At 34.1% G+C, this 24,891-nt stretch overlaps 1 protein-coding gene across 8 annotated transcripts in view; it reads left to right on the forward strand.

Moving 5' to 3' along the window:
• Rasal2 (RAS protein activator like 2) overlaps positions 1 to 24,891 on the forward strand; it is a 330,126-nt gene that overhangs the window by 62,306 nt on the left and 242,929 nt on the right. The window contains exon 1 of one of the 8 annotated variants that reach the window (XM_087194370.1): positions 19,693 to 21,663. The exons of 4 other annotated variants lie outside the window; for them this stretch is intronic. In XM_087194370.1, coding sequence (XP_087050496.1) covers positions 21,066 to 21,663 — 598 coding nt within the window. In that variant the 5' untranslated portion in view covers positions 19,693 to 21,065. Of the gene's footprint in view, positions 1 to 19,692; positions 21,664 to 24,891 lie in introns of those variants that run through there. 3 more of the 8 variants (XM_021265376.2, XM_087194371.1, XM_087194373.1) reach the window with 3 other exon arrangements.

Below are 24,891 nucleotides of genomic sequence, written 5' to 3' on the forward strand. Positions count from 1 at the left end.
GTTTTGGAAGTATGGCCATTTTCAGTATATTAATCCTTCCTACCCAGGAGCAGGAGATATCCGTCCATTTTCTGATAGCATCTTCAATCTCTCTTTTCAGAGTGCCATAGTTTTCAGAGAAGAGGTCTTTGATTTCTTTCATTGGGATGATTCCTAGGTATTTCAGTTTTTTGGATGCTATTGTGAAAGGAATTATTTGCCCTATTTCTCTCTTAGTGAGTCTGTCATTGGTGTAGAGGAAAGCTATTGATTTTTGTGTGTTGACCTTGTAACCAGCTACTTGACTGAATTTGGTTATTAAGTGTAGAAGACTTTTGGTGGAGTTCTTGGGGTCTTCTATATAGAGTATCATGTCATCTGCAAATAATGACATTTTGACTTCTTCATTACCTATCTTTATTCCTTTTATTTCTTTCTCTTGTCTAATTGCCATGGCTAATGTTTCCGGAACTATATTGAACAGGAGTGGTGATAGTGGACATCGTTGTCTTGCTCCTGATTTCAGTGTGAAGGATTTCAGTTTTTGACCATTTAGTATGATATTGGCTGTTGGTTTTTCATAGATGGCTTCTATCAGTTTGAGGTAAAGACCATCTATTCCAATTTTGTGTAGGGTTTTTATCATAAATGCATGTTGGATTTTGTCAAATGCTTTTTCTGTGTCTATGGAGATAATCATATGGTTTTTGTCCTTGGCTCTATTGATATAGTGTATTACATTGGTTGATTTGGGTATATTGAACCATCCCTGCATCCCTGGGATGAAGCCCACTTGATCAGGGTGTATGATCTTCTTGATGATCTTCTGCATACTGTTTGCCAGTATCTTATTAAGGATTTTTGCATCTATATTCATTAGTGAGATTGGCCTATAGTTCTCTTTTTCGGTTGGGTCTTTCTCTGCTTTGGCGATCAAGGTGATGCTTGCTTCCAGGAATGAATTCGGGAGTATTGCTTCCCTTTCCATTTCATTGAAGAGTTTAAACAGTAGTGGCAGCAGTTCCTCTCTAACTGTCTTGTAGAATTCAGCAGTGAAGCCATCAGGGCCCGGGCTTTTCTTAGTTGATAAGTTTTTAATTACATTTTCAATTTCATTGGTTGATATTGGGTTGTTCAGAATTTTTAGGTCTTCTTCGTTCAACTTTGGTAATTCCTATGTATCTAGGAATCTGTCCATTTCTTCTGTATTGTCCATCTTATTGGCATATAGGTTCTGGAAGTAGGTATTGATGATCCTCTGGATTTCTGCTGGGTCTGTTGCAATTTCACCCTTTTCATTCCTAATTGCGTGGATTTGGGCCTTTTCTTTCCTTCTTTTGATAAGGTTGGCTAAGTGTCAATTTTGTTGATTCTTTCGAAGAACCAAGTCTTGACTTCATTGATTTTTTTTTTTTTGTATCGTTCTCTTAGTCTCCATTGCATTGATTTCTCCTCTGATCTTTATAGTTTCCTCCCTTGTATGAGCTCTGGGGTTGTCCTGCTCTTCTTTTTCTAGAAGCTTGAGGTGCAACATCAGGTTGTTTAATTGGGCTCGTTCTATTTTCCTAATATGCTTATTCACTGCTATGAATTTCCCTCATAAGACTGCTTTTATTGTGTCCCATAGATTCCGATATGTTGTGTTGTCATTGTCATTTAATTGATGGAACTGTCTGATTTCTTCTTTAATTTCCTCTGTGACCCATTGGTTATTCAGAAGTGGGTTGTTTAGTTTCAATGTGTTTATGAAATTCTTGCAGTTTCTTTTGCTGTTGATCTCTAATTTCATTTCCCTATGGTCTGATAATATATAGGGGAAAACTTCAATTCCTTTGCACTTACTTATACATGTTCTGTGTGTGAGTATGTGGTCTATTTTGGAGAATGACCCATGAGGTAGCTGAGAAGAATGTGTATTCTGATTTTGTGGGGTGGAAGACTCTGTAAACATCTGTTAAGTTCATTTGTTCAAGAGTTCAATTGAGTTCTAGTATTTCATTACTTATTTTTAGTCTAGTTAGTCTATCTATTTGTGACAGTGGGGTGTTGAGGTCCCCCACTACAATTGTATTAATGCATATATGACTTTTCATGTCTGTTAGTATTTGTTTTATATAGTTGGGTGCACTAATGTTTGGTGCATAGACATTTATAATTGTCATCTCTTCCTCTTGGATTCTTCCCTTTATAAGGATGTAGTGTCCTTCTTTGTCTCTCTTAATCAGTGTTGGTTTGAAATCTACTTGATCTGCAAAAAGGATAGCTACTCCAGCTTTTGTTCAGGTTCTCGTTGCATGGAGTATTGCTTTCCACCCTTTAACTTTCAGTCTATGAGTTTCCTTTTGAATTAAGTGTGTTTCTTGTATGCAGCATATTGTTGGATTTTGCTTCTTGACCCATTCTGCCAGTCTATTTCTTTTGATTGGTGAATTGAGACCATTAACGTTGATGGTTATAACTGAAACATATTGACTTGTCATTGCCATGACTTTTTCTTTTTGTTGGGTTCTCCCCCTTTACATTTAATTTCTTGTCATGCCAGATGGGTTCATTGTGCTTTGCTTCCTGGGGTTGTGATCCTCAATGTCTGTTCCTAGGATATTGTGTAAAATATTTTAGAGTGCTAGCTTGGTGTTCACGAAGTTCCTAAGGTGCTCTTTGTCATGAAAGTATCTTATTTCTCCATCCATTTTGAAAGATAGTTTTGCAGGGTACATCAATCTGGGTTGGAGGTTGTTTTCTTTTAGGGCTTGGAATATGTCAGTCCAAGCTCTTCTTGCCTTGATGGTTTGTGTTGAGAAGTTTGCTGTGATTCTGATGGGCTTTCCTTTGTATGTGATTTGTTTGTTTTCTCTGACTGCTTGTAGAACTTTGTTCTTCTGTTGAGTTTCTGAAATCTTAACAATTATATGCCTATGTGTAGATTTTTTTTGATCAAGGCTATTTGGAGTCCTCTATGCCTCACTTATCTGTATGTCAAGCTCTTTTCCCCTGCTTGGGAAGTTTTCTGCCATTATTTCTGTGAAGAGATTTTTTATGTCATCTCCACTCTCTCCTGTTTCTTCATTGACTCTGATCAGTCTCATGTTTTTGTTCTTTGCATCATCTAGCAGCTGCTGGATTGATTTCTCATGTTCCCTTATAATTTTGAAGCAATTTTTCTTTTCCTGGTGAATAATTGCAATCTTACCTTCTATATCTGAAATTCTGTCTTCACATTGGCTCATTCTTCTGTGTAGACTTTCAGTGGAGTTTTTCATGTCCTGGAAATCTATTTGCATCTGTTTTATGGATTCCATCATATTCCTGAGCTCCTCTCTAGATTTATTAATCATGTCTTGCACTAGGGGCACAATTTCTCCTGTTATCTGAGAAATTATTTCTGATTTCATTTTTTCCAGATCCCCTTTTGTTGCCAGTTCAGTGGGTCCAGGTGGTTGAATATCAGAGTGTTCCATCTCATTTCCCTTTGGGGTTGCTGTAGGTGATCTGGAAGTCTGGTTTTGAGACTTATTTATGTGTTTTCTCATTTCAACTGGGGCAGGGGGCTTTTAGCGCCTGCCCGGATTACCTCCTCTGAGCTGGGAGAGGTGGGACATGGGCCGGGAGCAGTGGTAGGGATGGTGACCCAAAAGCCCTTTCCTCTGAGCTGGGAGCAGCGGAAGGGATGGTGACCGGGAAGCCCCTTCCTCTGGACCAGGAGCAGTGGGACAGCGGCTCAGAAGCCCCTACCTCTGGGCAGGGAGCAGCGGGACTCAGTACCTTGGTTTGGTGGTCTGGTGACCTCTGCATCTTTGTAGTGTGGAATGAGGTGGCTGCCTGTCTGCAGCGGGGTGATTCGGAGTCTTCTGCGCGACCGGGGACCTCGGTAGGGCGTGGGCAGAGCTGGCTGTCTGCAGTGGAGTGATTCGGAGTCTTCTGTGTGACACAGGAGCTAGGTAGGGCGTGCAGAGACCTGCCTGTCTGCAGCGGGCTGATTCGGTGTCTTCCGCGCGACTCAGGACCTCCGTCTCTTGAGATCTTAAATGAATGTTTTGACTTGATTTTTATTTTTTGTTCTGTCCCACTTATAACTCATAATGAATTATGAAATGAGAAGGTACAGTATATAGTTTCTGAAATTCCTTCTTCATTTGGACTTCTATGATTATAGTGCATGTAGCAATGATCTACACTTTGAGAAAGAATGTATAAAGTGAAATGTTAAAGAAAGATTGTAAAATTGTAGAAGTTGCCAAAAAGTGGCAGAGCTAATGTTTAATTCCATTAGTCCATTACAAGGTAGAATGCATTAAGTGTGTTTAATTATATTATGAAGAACTCACCAAAAACATAATGCGGTTCACCATAATAAGCATAAATAACTGAATAAATATAAAAACAGCATTTTCAGATTCCTATCTATATGTTCCTTTCATGTGGACTTCATGACCTTCTGAATGGCTCATGCCAGCTCACACATTTACAAACTAGTATGAGTGAATGGGTAAGAAGTAGCAGTATAATAAGTAATCCCAAACAGATGAGATGAGTTGCATATTAAGGATGGTTGTTAACAATTTGAGAAATGAAGAAATTTGAGATTACTATTTACATGCTTTAGGTTTGTCAGTGGTCAGTGTGGCTGCCATTAACAGGAGATGGCTATATCACGCTTGTAGGTAGATATACAGGGATTAAAAGTTGTTTTATTCCAGCCTGGCATATAACATGAAAGAACAAGGGTAAGAAGTGGGAAAATGCTGTTTTGTAGATGACAAGAAAAAAAGTGAAAAAAATGTAAACAACATTATCATTGTAGTTATAGAGTTCCCATGAAGTTGAGAAATTTAAATGTAGACAGTATGGTTCACTGAATATAATACATGTAACATACAGAATTTGTTATTGGTAAAGCTTCTGGTCAACAGCAGGCTATTAGTGATTAATTTTTAGGGGAGTCAAAAGTTATATGCAGATTTTTTTACTGCATTGTGTTTGATGTTCCTGACCACTGCATTGTTCAAGGGTCAACTGTATTTTCAAGCAAATGTAAAAATGTGAGCAAAGGCCTTTTCTTTGAGTTGACTAATGTCAGTACTTCTTTTTTTTTTTTTTTTTGGCACTGGGGATCGAACTCAGGTCCTTGAGCCTGCACAGCAGGAGTGCTTCTTACTAAAGGCTCTGAGATTTCAGGATTTCAGTGCTATGAATAGGGATAATAAGGTAATCCTATATTTCCAGGAACCAAATGCTTTAGAAGCCTTTTTGCCCCTTTGCAGAACAGAACACTTTGGTGAAGTCTACCTGCTGTACTGCTAGGATTGTCCTGGCTCAAGTTTGCCCTTTCTTCCAGAAGCAGACCTCTTTGAGAGGTAGCCTCATTTGCTTCACCTGCCTCAAGTCAAGCTTACTGAAATGTGTGACCTAAACTTTGTTAACTCCTTATCATAACATTGAAGGTGTTTGAGTATAATTGTTGATCATTAGACATAACCACTACACAATGAGATGATTTTTTGATAAAGCTTGTGTGTACTTTTTCTAATATTTGAAAGTACTAAACACTCTGTCTCCAGGATCCTTTAACTATGTATATCCCCAACTAGGTATAGACACCTTGGAAAACTGGTTATATCCACTGAAATTCAACATCTGTCATCTCTGACCAGTAATTCTCTGCCTAGGAATGCTGCACACCTATGAGAAAGGAGTGCAGATGCCCACTAAAATACTATAGCACTATGCTAGTAGCTTTATCATAGATAAAAACTAGATACAATCCATTAACAGTAGAGCAGTTAAATTGTGACATGAATACATAGCAATAACAAAAAAAGAGTCAACTTATTGTTGTATATAATAATGTGGATAAATCTCAGACATAATGGTGAACAAAAGAAAGCAAAAAAAGTATATGCTGTATAATTTTATTGATGTTAATTTCAAAAATGAATAAAATTAATCTGTTTGACAGAAATGAAAATAATAGTAACCTTCAGATTCTGGGAGGATGGGGCCAGTGGTAGACTGGAAAGTATGAAGAAGCCATCTGGAATACTAGAAATACATGTTGTGATGGTAAATGAATACACATACATGCTAATTCATTGGACTTTATGTGTGTAGACTTTATATATTTTATACTTTAATGTGAAAAATAGAACTGAACCCTTAAAAGAGTATATTTCTACCCAAATTCATGGAGATAAGCAAGAAGACTAACTGATGCCTTTTTTGTAGTGCTAGTTACTGCAGCTACACATACAATAACTTTGACTTATTTGGAGCTTGGGTATTTGGAAACCTCATTTAACTAGGTCATAGAAAACACTTGAAAGCTAAGCCAAAAGATAAAAATCAAACACCTTTTGAGCAGCCAGGATATATTTCGACAGAAGACATGGCATTGGCTTTCACCTGGTAAAGGCTATCTAGGGTTATAATCTAATAAGATTATCTCACCTCCAGGCAGATAGCATATTAAATGGGACATATGAACTGTCTGGGTCAAGAATTTATAGGTGGCTAACTTCTTATAATGGCACCTTTGCTATTGCTGTAGGCAGGTGTTTTCAAACTTAACTTTAGGTGTTTAGAACAAAAGCTCAATATGTAACAGGTAATAGTAAAACTTCAGGGTTGGCTCAGTGATAGAGCTTGCCTTGCATGCACCAGGCCCTGGGTTTGACCTACAGTACTGAAAAGATAAACCCAAAAGAACAAAAACAAAGTAAAAACTTTTGGTTGTAACAAGGGCCCTATTATTCCTATTATAAATAAAGAAACTAGCTCAAATATTAAGCAACTTGCTTTAAGTCAACTCAACTGGTATATGGCAGAGGTAGTATTGTATTCACATGGGGGAGAAATGATTAGATGCTCATCAAACCTGTTTATGTCTTGAGTTCTAACCAAGACAACATAGATGGCAGTAATGTATGCCATGTCCAAGCTGGCACCACAGAGCCTCCAATAGATGGTTCTCTTTCTCTTTTTTTTTCCCTTGGATACTTGTGTGATGGACAACATGCAGTGGAGGAATGGGAAGTCCCAGGAAATGAAAAAAGCTGGCTTCCTGAATACTCCATTACCTCATTAGACCTTATGTTAGTGAATTCTGTTTTATGTAGTCACTAAGATTTGGGTGTTTGTTATAGCAGCAAGTATTACTTACTTTACTAATACACCAGATTTTCCTGACTATAAAACTTGTGCTAGGTATCCCAGTGTATAGGGGTTTTCTACAAGATAGGTTAGAAAGTCTCAATAGGTCATAAAGTAGTTTCTTTTCCCCAGATCTACTCCTCCTCTTTTTTTTGGCACCGGGGATTGAATTCAGGACCTTGCACTTACAAGGCAGGTGGCGGAACCGCTGAGCCAAATCCCCAGCCTTCCTCCTCTTTAAAAAGGGGGACCATTATAAATGTTTCCTTTGTTTAAATTTGTCAACTTTGATAATTGAGGAAAATTTCTCATAGCTTCTTAAATTAGCCAAAGACACAAAAGATTATCATTGAATCAGTGAGTAGGAATTAGACCAGGAGAACTTTGTAGTATCCTTACAGCCTTAACTAAAGATCAGAATATAAATGCATTATTTGTATGAGAGAAAAGATCCAAGGGAATAAAGATTTGTTCTTTTGCAAAATAATTTCAGCAGATTAACTGAATCTCCTCATTGGAATATATTTTCTGTATTTACTCTATCATATTTACTCCTAACCTATAATCATACATGATAGCCTCCAGGAGAATTAAAATGCTCCTGAGACTTTTAATTCTAATAAACATTTTTAGAAGTTAACAATCTGAGGCAAAGGTTGGGTTAATTTAAAAGGTTTTAGGAAAGAACAAGTCTCATATTTAGTTACAGACTGGTACAGCCTTATATAGCACCTCATCGTCACACTCAGTATTTTCTACTCACAGTCTTCTTTGTGAAATAAACAAACAGACTTGATGCTGTCCTTGGTACACAATGTGTTTTATAATGAGACTGAGTTCATAAGCCAGAGAAGTAATTTGTGACTTTATTACTGTCCCTAATGGCACTTTCTAAGCACTCAATTTGTGACCCAGGAAGATAGATAGATAGATAGATAGATAGATAGATAGATAGATATCTGCACCCATAAAACTAACCCTAAAAAATTAAAATAAGGAATGTGATTTATTTGATTTATTATCATTTTTGTCTAAAAAAGAATGTTCTAGCCAGGTGTGATGGTGCACCTCTTGCCATGAGTTCGAGGCCAGCCTGGGCTCCACAGTGAGTTCAAAAGCAAGCCTGGACTACATAGCAAGACCCTGTCTCAAAAAACTATTTCAGGGTGTGGTGGGACACACCTGTAATCCCAGCACTCAGCGATGTTGAGGCAAGAGAATCACTTTGAGTTTGAGGCTAGTTTGGGTTCCACAGTGAGTTCAAGGTCAACCTAAACTACACTGCAAGACCTTGTCTCAAAACACAACAATGAAAAAGTTCTATTTAGTCCAACAAATACTTACGGTAAAAGTAAAATATAGCTTACCTACTCAGCCCTCTATTATTAACTTATATTTAATATATTCTTGATTGTCCAATTTTGGTTATCTGATTTAGATAGTGGTTGCAATTTTTGTTGTTGGTTTTGAACTATTCTTTTGAAATCAAAAGTTAAGGGAGTTAATGTTCAAAGGTTGTAATAAAGTAAAAGTGTACGATGGGAATAATAAAGTAGCAAGTTAAAAGGGGCACTTCAATTTTTAAAAACTAGATCTTATTTTTAGAGCAATATTGTTCTGACAAAAGCAGAGCAGAAAATACAAGATTCTGTCATATACCCCTACTTCCTCACTACTATCTTCCCTACTATCAACATCTTACATAAGAGTGACACATTTTTTAAGATGGATAAACCTGCATTGATACATTGTTATCATCTGATCATCAGTTGCATAAGGGTTTATTACTGGTGTTATGTATCCTGTGGGTTTATATAAATGTATGATGATATATATCCACCATTCTAGTACCTTGCAGAGCATTTTCACTCTCTTAAAAAATCTTTGTGCTCTGCCTGTTCATCCCTTACTACCCCTAATGCTTTAACCCCTGGCAACCCTTGATCTTTTCCCCATTACATAGTTTTGCTGGGGATTTGGCTCAGTGGCAAGGTGCCTTTCTGGCAAGCGCAAGGTCCTGAGTTCGATCCCTGGTACTGGAAACAAAATAAAACTGAACAAAACAAAAAAACCCATTCCATAGTTTTGCCATTTTAGAACGCAAACTAATTCCAACTAATATGGAATCATACAATATGTAGGTTTTGTAGATTGACTTTTATTTCATAATATGCATTTTCACAGCTTGATAGCTCATGTCTTTTAAACATTGAATAATATTCTGTTGTTTGAATATATGAAAATTTACATATACGTTCACCTGTTGAAGGGCATCTTGGTTGTCAAGTTTTGTTAATTGTGAGTAATTTGACTTAAACACATGTAGGGACATTTTTGTGTAGATGTAAATTTTCAGCTCATTTGAGTAAATACTAAAGAGAGCAATTGCTGGATTGTACATTAAAAGCATGTTGGGCCGGAGATTTAGCTCAGTGGTGCTGCTGCCTACCTCACAAGCGCAAGGTCCTGAGTTTGATCCCTGGTACCAAAAAAAAAAAGCTTTGTAAGAAAATGACAGACTGTCTTCCACAGTTGTACAATTTTGCATCCCCACCAGCAGTGAATGAGAATTCCTATTGTTTGACATCTTTATCAGCGTTTGAATATTTACCATTCTGATGGGTATGTTGTGGTACATCATTGTTTTAACTTAGGGATTCCTTATGATATAGAGCATATTTTTATATGCTTGTTTGCCATCATTCTGTTTAGTGAGAAATCATTTCAGAATTTTTTTGCTTATTTAAAAATTGATTTCAATTTCTGGTGTAATTTTTAGTATCCCTTCTGTTTATTTATTTATTTATTTATTTATTTATTTATTGGTACTGGGAATTGAACTCGGGTCCTTGCGCTTGCGCAACAGGCAACGAAACCACTGAGCTTAATCCCCGGCCCCCCTTCTATTTATTTTGTACTTACTCTGCTTTTTGTAATATCCTAAGGTATGAAAGCTTAGATTATTAATTTTAGACCTTCTTTGCTAAGATATGTATTCAGTGCTATAAATTTTCCTATAAGTAGTTTCCACAAATAAGTTGTATTTTCACTTTTTATTTAGTTCAAAATATTTTAGAATTTCTCTTAAGATTTCTTTCTTCTTTGATCTACATGTTATATGTTGTTTAATCTCCAGGTGTTTGGGAATTTTCTAGCTACCTTTCTTTCCTGATTTCTAGTTTATTTCTAGTGTGCTCTGAGGGCAGACATTGATTTCTGTTTTTTAAATTTTGCTAAGTTTTATTTTTTGGTCAGAATCTAGGCTATCTTAATCACCATTCCATATGACCATGGGAAGAATGTGTATTCTGCTATCATTGGATGTAATATTCCATAGATGTCAGTTGTATCCAGTTGATTACTGGTGCTGTTGAGTTCAGCTTTGTGCCTACTGATATTTTGCTGGCTTGATCTGTTCATTTTTGATAGAGGAATGTTGAACTCTCCAGATATAGTAGTGAACTCATCTGTTTTTCCTTCCAACTCTATCAATTTTTACTTCTTGTCTCAAAAAGAAAGAGAAAAGGGGCAAAGTGAAGAGAGAGATGAAAAAGCTCAATAACTGAGAATTGGCTACATACATATTGTTGCCCAGAACAGTAAGACAGAAATGAGAACAAAGCTGAGGAGACAGTACCCGGGTTCATTGCCACAGTGGAGGTATTGGTGAGCAGTACAGCATAGCACAGTACCTAGGAATGTTTTGTTGTTAGGATTATACACATTAAGGATTGTCTTGTTAGAGAATTGTTTCCTTTATCTTTATATAATGTCCCTCTGTATCCTTGATGATTTTTGTTCCTTAAGTCTACTCTGTCTGAAATTAGTATTTCTTTTGTGTTCCCCTGGTTTGTCTTTCTGCATGTGTCTTTATATTCAAAATAGATTTCTTGGGCTAGGGATGTATGTCAGTGGTAGAGTGCTTGCCTAGCATATGTAGCACTTAAAAAGGAGCAAGGGTTCTTACAGACAACATATAATTGATGGTTGGTTTTTCATCTACTTGAACAGTGCATGTCTTTTAATTAATATATTTGGCATTGATGTGTAAAGTGATTATTGATATAATTGAATTAATATCGTATTTGTTACTATTTTCAATTCATTGCCCTTGTACTTTGTTCATGTACAGTATTTGTACTCTACTTTTTTCTGTCTTTAGTGGTTTTAATTAAGCATTTCATTTTAATTCAATCCTCTTTTATTTTGTAGCCTATCAGTTATGCTTCTTTTTTTCACTTTTGTTTTTTGAATTTGCAGTGTACATTTGCAAATGATTCAAACCCTTTTCAGCTACACTTATTAGCACATCACAGGTAACATAGTACTTTATAAAAACAAACCTTTTGTGTGATGGGTTCATCATACCTCTCACCCCAGAAAAATGCTGCCCTCCTAAGCCATCATCCTCCAACATCCTGCTCCTCCTCACCAGCCTAAAGCTACCATTAAATAGATATTTCGGGGGGGGGGGTTGCTTTAATATTTAAAACAGCATCTCCTGCTTCTTCCTTTTCCACTTCCTATTTCACATTATTCCTTTTTCCTCCTTTAAGTCTGTTTCATGTGCTTTAAACAAAACGTGGAAATAGGGTGATAGATATTTTACAAAAGGGAAGAGGGCCAAGGGATGGAGGGAGGGGAAGAGGATGAGAAAAGAATTAAGATGTGTTGTGTACATGTAACCACTCCCCATGAGGAATGTAATCATTGTGTACTGCAAACATGTACCTATTAAAAATTTTAAAAAGGAAAGAAAAAGCACTTGGTGTGAGAAAAATATCTCACTGCTATGTATTTGACTCCTTCCTCTCCCTCCCCTAATGAGCTGTATTTTGATATGATCTTAATGGTGTCAGAGATAACGTTAGACTCAAATATGTGGTCCCTGACCTTTCTAACTATGTATCTGAAATTAAGTAATTTTTAAGCTCTTTATCACTTTTGATTAATTAATGCAACAAATATTTATTGTTTGGTTACACAACTCGCCAAGGGTTGTGGACACTATGGAGAATGAAAAGAAGCCTGGATAGTACAGCCTACTGGGTAAAATAGGCATTGGCTAATAATCTTGGAAATTTACAGTTACAACTACAGCTATGATAAAGAGATGCTTGGGGCAGTGAAAACCAACATTTGACCTAATCAGGAAAGACTTCTCTCAGAAAGTAACACTTGAACTGAAATCTGAAGCCTGATCATGAAGGGAGGAAGATCCCTCACCTTCTAGGTACAGGGAGAAGTACAGGCAAGAGCCCTGTGGTGGGAAGGATAGTGACGAATAGGAAAGACTAAAAGGATTCAGTGTGTCTTTAAGAGGGAGCCTGAAAGATTAAAATACATAGGAATCAAGCTACTGAATCTTAAGGAATTTTGTCTTAATTATAGGAGGAGTCAAAAGCCATTGAAAAGTTTTAAACAAGATGCAGTTATGTTTGTGTTTTGGAAATTATTCTGGTTACAATAAGAAAAATGGTTTGCACTTGGCTACAGTAGATGTGAATAGATGAATTAGGCGTCTGTTGTAATCTAGGTGAAAGATGATGTTAGATTGATTTAGGGAAGATGGTGAGAAGTAGATAGATTAAATAATACCTAGGAAGGGAGATCAGTGAGACTTGTGTGTTGGTTATTGAGTGATTAAAGAAAGGGCTTGTACAGCTGAATGCTTATACAGCCGAACGGATGTAGTGTCATTTATTAGGGTAGGAACACTGGAATAAGACCATACTTTAAAAGAAAGATCACAAGTTAGATTTTATACATTTGAATTTGTAATAGCCAGAAAATATTAAATTGAATATGTAGACACATTGTCAAAGGAGACAAGGTTTGAACTGGCAGTGTAAATAGGTGTAGTAATTGTGAATGATTATGTGTATGCTAAGAATATGGACAGACAGTGCCAAGGACTCAGATTTGAAAAATCTCCAACATTTAGTGGATGGAGAAGAAAGTACCTCAAAGGAAACAGAGAATATGTGATTACAGTAGTAGTTAGGGAAAATTAACCTTTTTTAAAAAAAATAAAAGAAGATGCCAATTACAGGATTAGGAGTTACCTGCTTTTTGTGTTATTTTTATTTAAAAGTGTTCTCTTATTTAAATATTGATTCCAACATTTGTTTTTTTAAAAAAATCTTTATTTGGCCCTTCTAGATATCTTTATTGCTTAAATGAGAGGAGGTTGTGTACATGTCAGGTATGCCTTTCAGTTCTAATACTTAGCAGGAGATAGTTTTTGCTACAGGAAGTGTTTCGCCGGGAAGCAGATGTGCTCTGGTGATAGGAGATGGGAAAGGGATGTTTGGTATTAATTACTTAGCTTTGAATAAACAAAGACTTTGTATTTTTGAAAGATGTCTTCTTCTAGTTAATAGAAATTAATCTTATTTTTAAACCTTTTATGAATTGAACTAAATATATGCTCTCTTATTCTAGTAATGGAATTCTAGAAATCTCTGTTAATTGTAGCATATCTCATGTCTTATACAAAAGATCATACTGAATATGTAGAATAGAATTTCTCTATGGAAGAGGTATGTCATAAGATAGGATGTAGTGGCAGACTATTTGGAAACTTAGCTTTCCTCTGTTGAAATAAATTTATAAAGACATTATAATGAGAAACACATTTCCTATTTTATACTTTAAAAAATATTTTTAAGTAACACTAGAATATCTAGACTTAGCTATACTTTTGAAGCCAGAATTTCTCAACTTTGTTGTGTGGACCATAGTTTGGAAAATGCTAATTTAAGCAGGTTTTGTCTTTCTTGTTGTTAACCAGGTAATTATGCATAGGTCCTTTCTCTCTGGCCTTGTTGGAGTATTTATAATATGGAAGCCTTGATTAAGGTTGATATATGATAATTTGTCCAGTTTTCTGTTGTCTAATAATTCTGATTCTGTAGGTTAGGGATAAGGCTTTTATTTTTACTGTGGGTAAATTTTAAATACATATTTATTAAAGTTTTCTGATTTCAAAGGGAATAAAAAGAAATGTTTATTATAAAATTTCATGTTACAGAAATCAGTAATATAAAAAAATTGTCACCAATCCTAAAAGAAACTCTTAAGATCTCTCATAATTCTAAAATAAAAACAACTTCTCTCGATGCATACTGTTCTACCACGTACACCCTGAGATATTAATGATCATCTAACAAAAGTGGGATCATTCTCTACTCTATATGGTATCTCTTGCTCTTTTGTCTTATCTTTTGAACCTCTTTTCATACAAATTTAGCGCTTAAATTTTTTCTCCCTGTTATTACTATGAATGTAGTATATACTCCTGGTTAAAAATTAAAGTTGCAGGGCTGGGGATTTGGCTCAGTGGCACCCACACCTACTTCACAAGCACAAGGTCCTAAGTTCAGTGTCCAGTACCAAAATTAAATAAATAAAACTGCAAAGGTCTAAGATGATTTCTCAAGTATAATCCCCACAAGAATTCACTTTTATAGGTTTGTGTGTCTTTGCAGCATATATAAGTACATATGTATTTCTTTTTGTACAGATGTCTACATGACGTACTTAGTTGCTTTCCTATTGATGTTCATCAGCATTTAACTTCTTTCCTTTCATTAAAAGATAGTTATGTGTGCATGCATTGGGAGAAATATAAGTATAGAAGATTGTTGGGCTTTTAATTGTGCTTTATTTGTTAATAATCTTGCTGTCTCCAAGAGAGAGATTTGGGTAGGATTACTGTATCTTTGATTCTTAGCACACTACCATGAGTATTGCATATATCTGTATGTGATATATACAGTCTCTTGGAATATTTAGGGCAAATGTTCCTGCTTTGTCTATACATCTCAATACAATTTTCCATTTTGTTGAATCTGACCAAATCATATGGGAGCCCTGAACTCCTTTAGTTCTTTTAGTTTAAAATCTGTCTGCAGTTTGCTGTTTACAGTTTGGTGTATGGACCAGTGCACAGGTAGTTGCTTAAAAATGCATATTCCCAGACCCCATGTCACATATAGAAAATTGAAATTACATGTTAATAAGATCTTCTGGTAATGCATCCAAACACTACAATGTGAGAAGCATTGTCTAGAAGCTGGTTTGTTGCTTTATATTTAGGGGCTAGTCCTTTGTGCCCACATTATGTGTTTGATCCTTTGTTTCTTAGTGTTCTGACTAAGAGATGAGAAAAGAAAAACATAAGGAAACTTTAACTAAAGAGGTGAATTTGATAAGGAGAGCAACCACTTTCCTCTGCTTCTGTTGTGGCTGCAAATGATAGAATGATTTATTGATTTTTTTTCTGATTTTTAGCACACAGCTAAAAATATAGTCAGGTGTGCTATAAAACTTGTTTTGAAAGTGAAGATTTGTACTACACAATTGATACAGGGAATAATTTGAATAGTATGTGAGTTTTGTGTTGGCTTACGTGCCATCTGTTTGTAAAGGACATTAGTTAAATGCAGAAACCTGTATCCAGTTGAATCAGTCCACTTAGGAAACTTCAAAATGCATACATCTTAAACAGCTATCAGTTACCTCAATTCTCCATGATCAACATCCATCCATGTATGCTGTTACAGCTATCCTTCCAATTTCAGATAACACTTCATTTGCCATTTGCTAAAACTCAAAAGCTGAAACTCTTTTGATACATGCTTCAAGAAAACTTAAGGTTTTGTTTTCAAGGTAACATGCTATACTTATTTGATATTTATGTGATTTTCAACTATTTGACATACAAAGTGGGGCTGTGGTTTTTATTACCTTCTTGTTAACTTTTCATTGTTGGACTTTTTCTAATTCCATTTTCTCTGTAAGCCCTATGGTTTTATTATACAGTTTTGCATATTGTGGTGATTTTTGGAATGCATGTCATATTATACCAGAATTGATTATAAATGAAAAGAGTTGGTTCCTTTATGGTTTAGAAGTCATAAGAATTCCCCTGCTACATGCTTTCCTAGCAACCCATATTTACCCCTTCCTCGTAAGCTTTTACTGATAATGGAAGTTCCAAGAAGGTAGGGACAGTGTCTGTTTTGCTCTTTTAGTCTTAGGATCGTGCCTGATACACAATACATAGTGACAATTTCAGTATGACTCTGTGAAATTAAGTACTTACATATTTATTCATAGTATTCAAATGTTATTTTGATTTACAGTCAGAATGATTTTTAAACCTATTTTTAAATATAGCAAATTACTGTTAAGAAATGTAAAAGTAATAGATACTGCTGCAAGTGGCAGAAATATTGTTATTCTGACACTCCAATCAGCAGCCAAATTTTAGAGTAGGATTGTTAACTAATGTAGTAATTCTGTGGTACTGGTGTTATTGTTTCTGATTTTAAGAAATTATAAATCCTTCGAATATTTTCTTTAAAATTCATAAACTTATTGTATGTATTTGGGAAAATTCAGAAATTAATGTGTGCCAACTTACTGTTTTAAGTTCAGATTAAACACGAAACTTGGAAAAATAATATAAATGATGTTAGGTTTTTATGGTGGTAGAAAATAATTTTGAGCACTTGTCAAATTAAACTTTAACCAACTGTAAGAGAGTAGAGTGCTTTATTTCTTTATTTGTATGTATAATCTACTACTTCCTCAAATTGTGGTTCTTTCTGCTTTCTGATTTCACTTGATTCTTTTTCTGTTACTTAGTATTTCTTAGTTCCAATTAAATAGGGAAGCTAATGGTAAGAAAAATTGTGGTAGCTTTTTAAAAGAATTGAGTTGATGAAATTAGGAACTGACATAATTATTCTCCCCATTAACTGTGCCTATTTGGTGTGTAAGAATATTTTCTCACTTACTATTGAGTCTCTGAATTTTACAGTTTGATTTCGGGATTCAAATTATATTCTCACTGTGCAACATTTCTCAGAATTGTAGCCTTAATTTAGTTTTCCACTAAGCTGTGTTAATGGGGTGATCTTAATCAACTTCTTTTATAAAACCCAGTGGCACTAGATATTTTGTTACACTGCTCAAAGATACTCTCAACAGGGAACATTACAGTATTTATAATATAATATCTGTGTTAAATAGAGAAGAAGTAGTTGTGAACTTTTAAAAGATTGTATAATGTTTTATTTTAATGTAATTTCAAACCTATAGAAAATTTACAAGAAACTTCTACATGCCTTTTATGTAGATTCAACAATTGTGCACATTTTGCCCCATCTGCTTTCTTATCATATTTTTCTATCTTTATATGCAATTTTCCCCTGAATCACTTGAGAGAAAGTTGGAAACATTGTGACCTTTAATTCCTTAATATTTCTGTGTATATTTTTGTAAATTGAGAGCATTCTCTTAAATAAGCATAGTAGAATTATTAAGATGAGGTTTTTTTAACATTGAAATGATTTTATTATCTGACCTATAACTTCTATTCAAATTTTGTCATTTTTTTCCCAATAATGCCCTTTATAGCTGTTTTTTCCCAGTTCAGGATATAATACAAAATTGTGCATAATGGGAAGAGGATGTGTACTCAGTGGTAGAGCACTTAAATATGACGTGCAAAGCTCTTGGTCTGATACCTAGCATCCAAACAACAACTAAAAAAGAATTGCTTTTAATCATCTCTCTTACTCTCTTTTAAACCGAAAGAATTCCAAAGTCTTCATTTTTCCTGATCTTGATATTTTTGAAGTCAAAAGTTATTTTTGTAAAACATTGTTTAATTTGGGGTTGTCTGATGGTGTTCATGATTAGATGTAGGTTATGTGGGGTATTTTTTATAGGAATAAAATACTGTTTTGAACAAAATAGTTTATCATATCAGGAAACATATGTCAGTTTGTTTCAATAGAAGTATTCAGTTACAGTATTTGTTCATTCTTTTGTTGTCCATTGCTTCATTGATTCATTCATTCACTTCAGTGAATTTATTTCTTTCATAAAGACTAGAGCACACAGAAAGTGGTTTCAGAATTGCTACTCTGTGACAGTGGATAAGCAAACCTACTAACTAGAACTCAATACTGCTTACGGTTTGTGAGGTAAAATTTAATTATGATGAAATGCATAAATCTTAAGGGAGCAATTAAGTGAGTTTTGTGAATACAGATACCACATAGTCTACATCCCTGTCAAGACTTTGAAAGTTTCCATCACCTCAGAAAGTTTCCTGGTTCCCCTTTCTGGTTAGTAGTGTGCTCTACCACCAAGAACAACTCTTCTGGTTTTTCGTTTCATTTTGTTTTCCCCTATTATAAATTAGTTTCTCATTATAGATTAGTTTATAGAACTCCATATAAATGAATCATACAGTAGGTCTCTTTTGTGTCCAGTTTTGTTGGCATAATGTCTGTGAGATTCATCTACATTGTTGCTTAATTAGTTGTTCATTATTTTTTTACAGCTAAGGAGTATTCCATTTTATAAACATGTCACAGTTTATCCATTTTTCTCTGATACACATTTTTGGTTGTTGCCATTTCATGGCTGTTATAAATAAAGCTGCTGTGAACATTCAGCTGCACACACACACACACACACACACACACACACACACACACACACCTTAAAAATTTCCTTGAATAAATGCCTATAAGTGAAAGTGCTGGGTCATAGAGTCAGTGTATATTTAACTTTTTAAAAAATGTCAAATATATACCCCAGTGATTGTACCATTTTATACTTTTGTTACCATTTTGAGAGTTCTAGTTGTTCCACACCTCAGTGACTGACATCTTTATTTTATCAGCCTTTTTAATGTTAGCCATTCTAGTGAGTGTAAGAACTCATTAAGAACTCATGGCTTTTGTTTGCTTTTGCTTAATTACAAAGTAAGCTAAATACGAAAACTGCTTTTTGACCATTATTTTTCTTTGTGAAGGATTTATTCATTTGCCCACTTTTTAAAAAATTGTTTTTTCTTTTTACTAGTAAGTTTTAGGAGTTCTTTATATATTGTAGTTATTTATATATTCTTGTTTGTGATGTTTCAATTTTGAATATCTTCAGCCATTTTTGGCTTGCCAATTGATTTTGTTAATGCTGTATTCTATTGAACAGAACTTTTTAAATTTATGAATTTATTTATTCATATTTATTAAAGTTTTCTATCACTATTAGTGTTTTCTGCACCTACCTTCTTTGTCTGCCTTCAAGTCACAAGACATTTTCTCATTTTTTTCAAAAGCTTTATAATGTTATATTTTACATTTAAGTTTATTTTTCATCACATATCAATTTTTGTGGATGATACGATGTACCATAGAGGAAGAACATGATGCTTATTGCTTCTTTGTATAAATTTACCTTTGCTGGGTTTTTTTTTTAATAAGGGAAAATTATGATTCTGAGATCCTCAAACTTGATATATCATGTTTTTGAGAAAGCCAAATGATTCATTATTCTTTAATGTTCAAATCTGTAAATTTAGAGACTATATAAACAAAGCCAAATGAGTTTATTGCTTTGTGATAGTGAACATTTTAATATGTTTAAGGGTGTAGACAGGTCAAATTTCTTTACTATTTCTACCATAGTAAGGGAAAAATTTAGTAATGAGAATTGTTTTTTATTGACACATTCTAAAAATAAATGGATAGTTTTTAGTTTGTCCGATGAAATCATTTTTATACAATTCGTAAAGTGACTTTGATTGCCTTGTTATCTCTTTTTATTGGTGGTCTGAAGTCGGTCAGGCTTTCCATATGAAACCTCTATTTTCAGGAGTTTATGAGAAGACAGTTGAAAAAAATTGTAAGTAGCCAAAAACTTGGCACTTGTGATCTTGGTTCAATATAAGCTACTTGCTTTAACAAAATTTTAAATAGTCAGCTCTTTTTTAAAAGTTGTAAGGGGCACAAAGAGGAATAAAGAAATTTCTTTGGTTAAACAGATAGGGAATATTTTTCCAACCACTTATTACTATTAGATTTGTGTAGCAGACTTTCCCCTTCTAGAAATTATTCAAGTATGTACTTCCTATGTTCCCACTGCCACAAGAGCTTGCCTCAGGCTTTTCCTTTTTTAAGGGCTTGGGATATAGCTCAGAAGTAGGGCATTTGCCTAGCATATGTGAGTTCTCAGGTTTGATTTTTCTTTTTCTTTACTGTAGTTCATAGGAAATATCCTGTCCCTGCTTTGTCTATGATTTATACTTTAAAAATTCTCTTTTGTATATTTACATTAAAAATGGCTTTCAATTTTGGCTTTCTTTTTTCCCTCCCCCTTTGCAGTGTCAGCTTGAATAAAATGGTGTATGACTTTTTACCTATTACTTAAAAACTAGTGTTTGAGGGCCGGGGATTTAGCTCAGTGGTGCTGCTGCCTGCCTCTCAAGCACAAGGTCCGGAGTTTGATTACTGGTGCCAAACAAACAAACAAACAAAAAAACCCAGTGTTTGAGAGTGGTGGTAGTATATATAGCATTGATTTGCTTGAAATTAAATTTCTGAAACACAGATTTTTAAAACGTCTTCGGAGGAACTGTCACTCCAATAACAGGCTTTTAGGCAGGTTTTTTTCTTCTTCCAGAAAGAAGCTTGAGTACTTTTACTTTGACAATCTGTTTTTAACCAAATCATTTGCATGATGAACACCTAATTACTGTTAATTTATAAAGGTGTTTGTGGGTGTTTTTGGTAACTTATATTTCACTTATAAAATAAAAAATTATTTCCTGAAAACCTACTATAGAAATGTTAACTTCTACATGAAATGAGATGATCTTTTGGAGTAATTTCCTTCTGCTCTCAAGATAATTTGTTTCAGGCAAGAGGTTTTAGGTGCTGCTGAAATTTTGGAGATCTGGGAAAATGGGGTAATAACATGACACCAGCTCTTAAACAGCAACATCTGCTGTGGTTCAAAGCCACACAAAGAAAGCTGCTTAAGCAGTTGAATGTTTTGGACTACACGGACAAGTGTGGTTCGACTGCAAAGACTGCAGAGTAGAGGAAACTTAAATTTAGAGAAGTTACTTAAAAATGGAGTCAAGGAAGATGAACATCTTTAAGAAACAAACATCAACTTGTCCTCCAGCTTACGGAAGATCTTTGTCAGACCCTTCTCATGCAAATACAGAAATAGGAACACATTTAAAGATTTATCCATGGTGTGGGCCAGTGAAAAGCAAGAGGAAGAAAAATGAATATGCTGTTTCTGATCCAGAAAAGCCACTGAGTGCTTATCGGTGGCAAAAACATCCTGGCTTTTGGTGGAAAGGGGTCAAAGGGGAAAGGTTGCAAAATAATAAAGGAGACCTGGATGAACTGCAACAAAAAGTGCTGCCAGAAATGGTCGGTGATAATGCTTCTTTCTCTGGAAATGAGGTCCTTGGAACATCAAAACAGAAGCTGAACCTGGTCAACAACCAGTTACTTCGGGCTCCTTTTACTAGGTCTATTTCAGAACCAGAACCCCACTGCAGTGTTAGATTTGTTAGACCATGGCTGACTTCAGTGGGGTCAGCGGAGTCTGAACAACAGGGATATTTCATCCGTGGCATTTTCTCCGCTCTTTCCAATGGCTTCTCCAGGATGCTGAGTCTGAAAGGAGAATCAACCAATGAGCCAGTAAGAGAAGGTATATTGTGATAAATAAGGGGGAAAAGGATGGCTCAGATTTAATTACTATTGAAATTTTAATTGTTTTTTAATAAGCAGCAAAACCATTTTATTTGCACATTATAAAAATTTATTAGCACAACATTTAAGAAAGGATAATCAGTGCTTTAGAAACCCTCAATAATGATAGTAATAGTAAAGAAAGGAAGAATTTGCTTAATTTAAGGAATTTTTATGATGTTAATTCTTGAACTATTTGGGAAGACTGTAAAAAATTTTTTAAACTTTGATTTATCTCCACTGATATACTTTTATAGGTTAAGTGCAAGTTAGTGAAATAATCAGGTTATTTTCTCGTAATAGTAAGAATTAAAAGCCTAATTTTTACTATCATCTCTTCATAAAGGTATTTTTAAATGAATAAATGTTACTAAGAACTATATAGAGTTACACACTGATAACTCTTAGTACATTGGAGTTTTGATTGTTTGTATCAAAAATATGCAATTTGAACATAGAAGTCAATGGAGCAAATCTTAAATACTTATAAATATGACAAAATAGAAATTTGTGTTTGATTCATTTCAGATAACAGTATCATTAGATTTTTGAAATCTCATTGAAGACTTATTTAAATTTTAAAGTACTTTATATTGATTATAGCATTGTTAAAGCCAAAAAAACTTTTATCATCTAATTGCCTTGGAAATGGTTGGCTGTGTCTCATGAACTATTTCAATTATGGCTTGGGGCCTAAGTTATTGTTGTTTTTGTTTGTTTGTTTGTTTGTTTTTGAGAACCTTAACATTAGAAACTTGTTATATCTATCATCCAGATAGATCATATCAACAGAGATTTAAACTGTTTCTAATATTGTGAGAATTATTGAAGAATTTTTGGAATATAACTTAATTTCTTTTAAAATAAAGTTGAAGAATACCAAAAACAACATTTCAATGAAAACTTACTTTCTTAGTAAATGTGTGCCAAAAAATTCATTATTTCTTGTAAACTGTCTTCCTTAGATACTCCTTTGCCTTGTAAGTTTTAGTGATACTATTAAGTGTGTATATTTTTTTTTCTGCCTTTACCAAATAGAAAATTACCAAGAGGAAAATCTTCTTTCTTGATGTGTTTCTATTAATATTCCATTTAAAAGTATTAGTTTGTTGCATTTCCTTGGATGCTAGTATGTCTGTATCCTTGCTAGGTAAAAGTAAGGTGAATAAAATAATGGTAGGTCAAAGGAAAGTAAGAGTTTAAAATAGATTTTTAGAACCAGTGCCTCTCAATGGTAACATGTGCATTTGATAGAAGAAACTACGCTTTAGTAAATATTGTAGTATTGTTGTTCAGTTTTGTTTTTAGTAAATATACAAAGCTATTATTGATCATCCATGTGTGAGGTGCTGTGAGAATGTATCCCTACTTTTTACACATTGATGGTCTTCTTAAGGAAATATGAAGTGTTCTGTATGTATTACTTTCTTCTAACTTGTCCATTCTTAGAATAATTACATACATGGAATCATATGCAGAGTTTAAATTGAAGGTGGTATTATAAGGAATCTCAGTTGCAGTAATTAAGCAACCAGTATGTTATTTTTTTCTTTATCACCAGTATTTGCTTATTAGAGTTGCTGTATTAATGACAAGGTATGAAATTATTAGAACACAGGTGTCTTTAAAACACCATTAAGAAAACTCAATCTATTTTTAAATTTGAAGCCTACTAGTGTTTGCTACTTTCCTTCTTCAATATGAATCATAAGATGTGAGCAGCATTACATAATGTAGTATATATTAAAAACATCGAAAATAATGTTAATGTTTAGCACACAGGAATTGTTCAATATAAATTAATTACTATTTCTATTAAGAAAATGTACTTACCTGGATATAGTTTTTAAAATAATAAGAGGATACCTGGTTGTTGTATTTGTTATAATTACTGAAAGTCAGTAAATTATAGTTTTATAGTCTGAATTTTTGCTAATTCATACTTGTTTTGAATGTGTGCATGTTCTGAGCACAAACCAGTAATAATTTCTTGTATTGTTACTGAACACAATTACTCTCATGATTACAGCAATGAACTATATCAGATGTCAGATACATAACTAATTGAAGAGAGAAAAGCTCATTGTCTTTATTTACTGCTGTTCTATAGTCAACCATCCCATTTTACAAAACATTCCTTCATTGATATTATATATGGGTCAAGTGATACAATATAAAAAATAAAATGAATAATAGGTAAAACTAATCCCAATTGCTTTGGGTCCATGTCTAAGTATTGAGTATATCCTTGTGATAGTGGAAACAATTGAAGCATATAATAAAATAATAAGTATGTAGATTATTATATATTAAATTAACACAGTACCATATATTCTACATAGTTACTGCTTATCTGCTATGTGAAAGTTAGAAGAAACCATAAAATTGTAAACTCTATGTATCTAATATGTATAACATTGGAAAGTAGATGATTGTTGGGAGACCTCATTTCTGAATTATTTTTCTCTTATCAGTAGGTAGAGAGGAATGAAAGCTTTAAAAAATAAAAATAATGTGTATATATACAGTATATGAAAGGAAATTAAGGATATCCTATGTAGTTCTCATTTCTGGTTACAATGTATACTTTATAATATCATAGTAAAAAGAAAAATCTCTGTTCCAAATTATGTATTAAGACTCCTAAGTTGAATTTTAAAAGATTAAATTTATTTTCTAGATACTTTTCTTACAATATTTTCAGTAAATCTTAATGTTTTCATAAATAAATCTTATTGAAAGGAATCTTACACATCAACCGAAGAACTATTTATTGAGTTTTTGAGACATTGTTCTAGATGCTGGCAATGGAGTGTTATTATTTTCTTAGATGACTAATGAATCTTCATTTATCCTAGGGAACCAATAACCAAATCAGGGAAAACTCAAGTAATGTATTCTATAAGTTTATGAGATAATATGTGTAATAAATAATAATAAAGTATAGACATTATAAGATCTCTATAATTAGATCTTCTATTTGTGTAATAGTTTTAAATGAGATGTCTCTATACAGCACAAAGAAATAGGTTCCCTTCTAGTCATTTCTTTCCAGAGTTCCTGCATTTCTGCATGCATAACATCTGTCCTTCTAGCATTTTATCAGCTAATCTCTTATAGTTAAGCTGTCCTACAATTGATCCAACATTTTATCCCTTATAATATCTACATTGCCTATTGTTTAAGC

The sequence above is a fragment of the Heterocephalus glaber genome, unplaced genomic scaffold, assembly GCF_053883595.1.
Source record: "Heterocephalus glaber isolate CG9 unplaced genomic scaffold, H.glaber_assembly_v1.0 deba00001600, whole genome shotgun sequence".
Taxonomy (NCBI): domain Eukaryota; kingdom Metazoa; phylum Chordata; class Mammalia; order Rodentia; family Bathyergidae; genus Heterocephalus; species Heterocephalus glaber.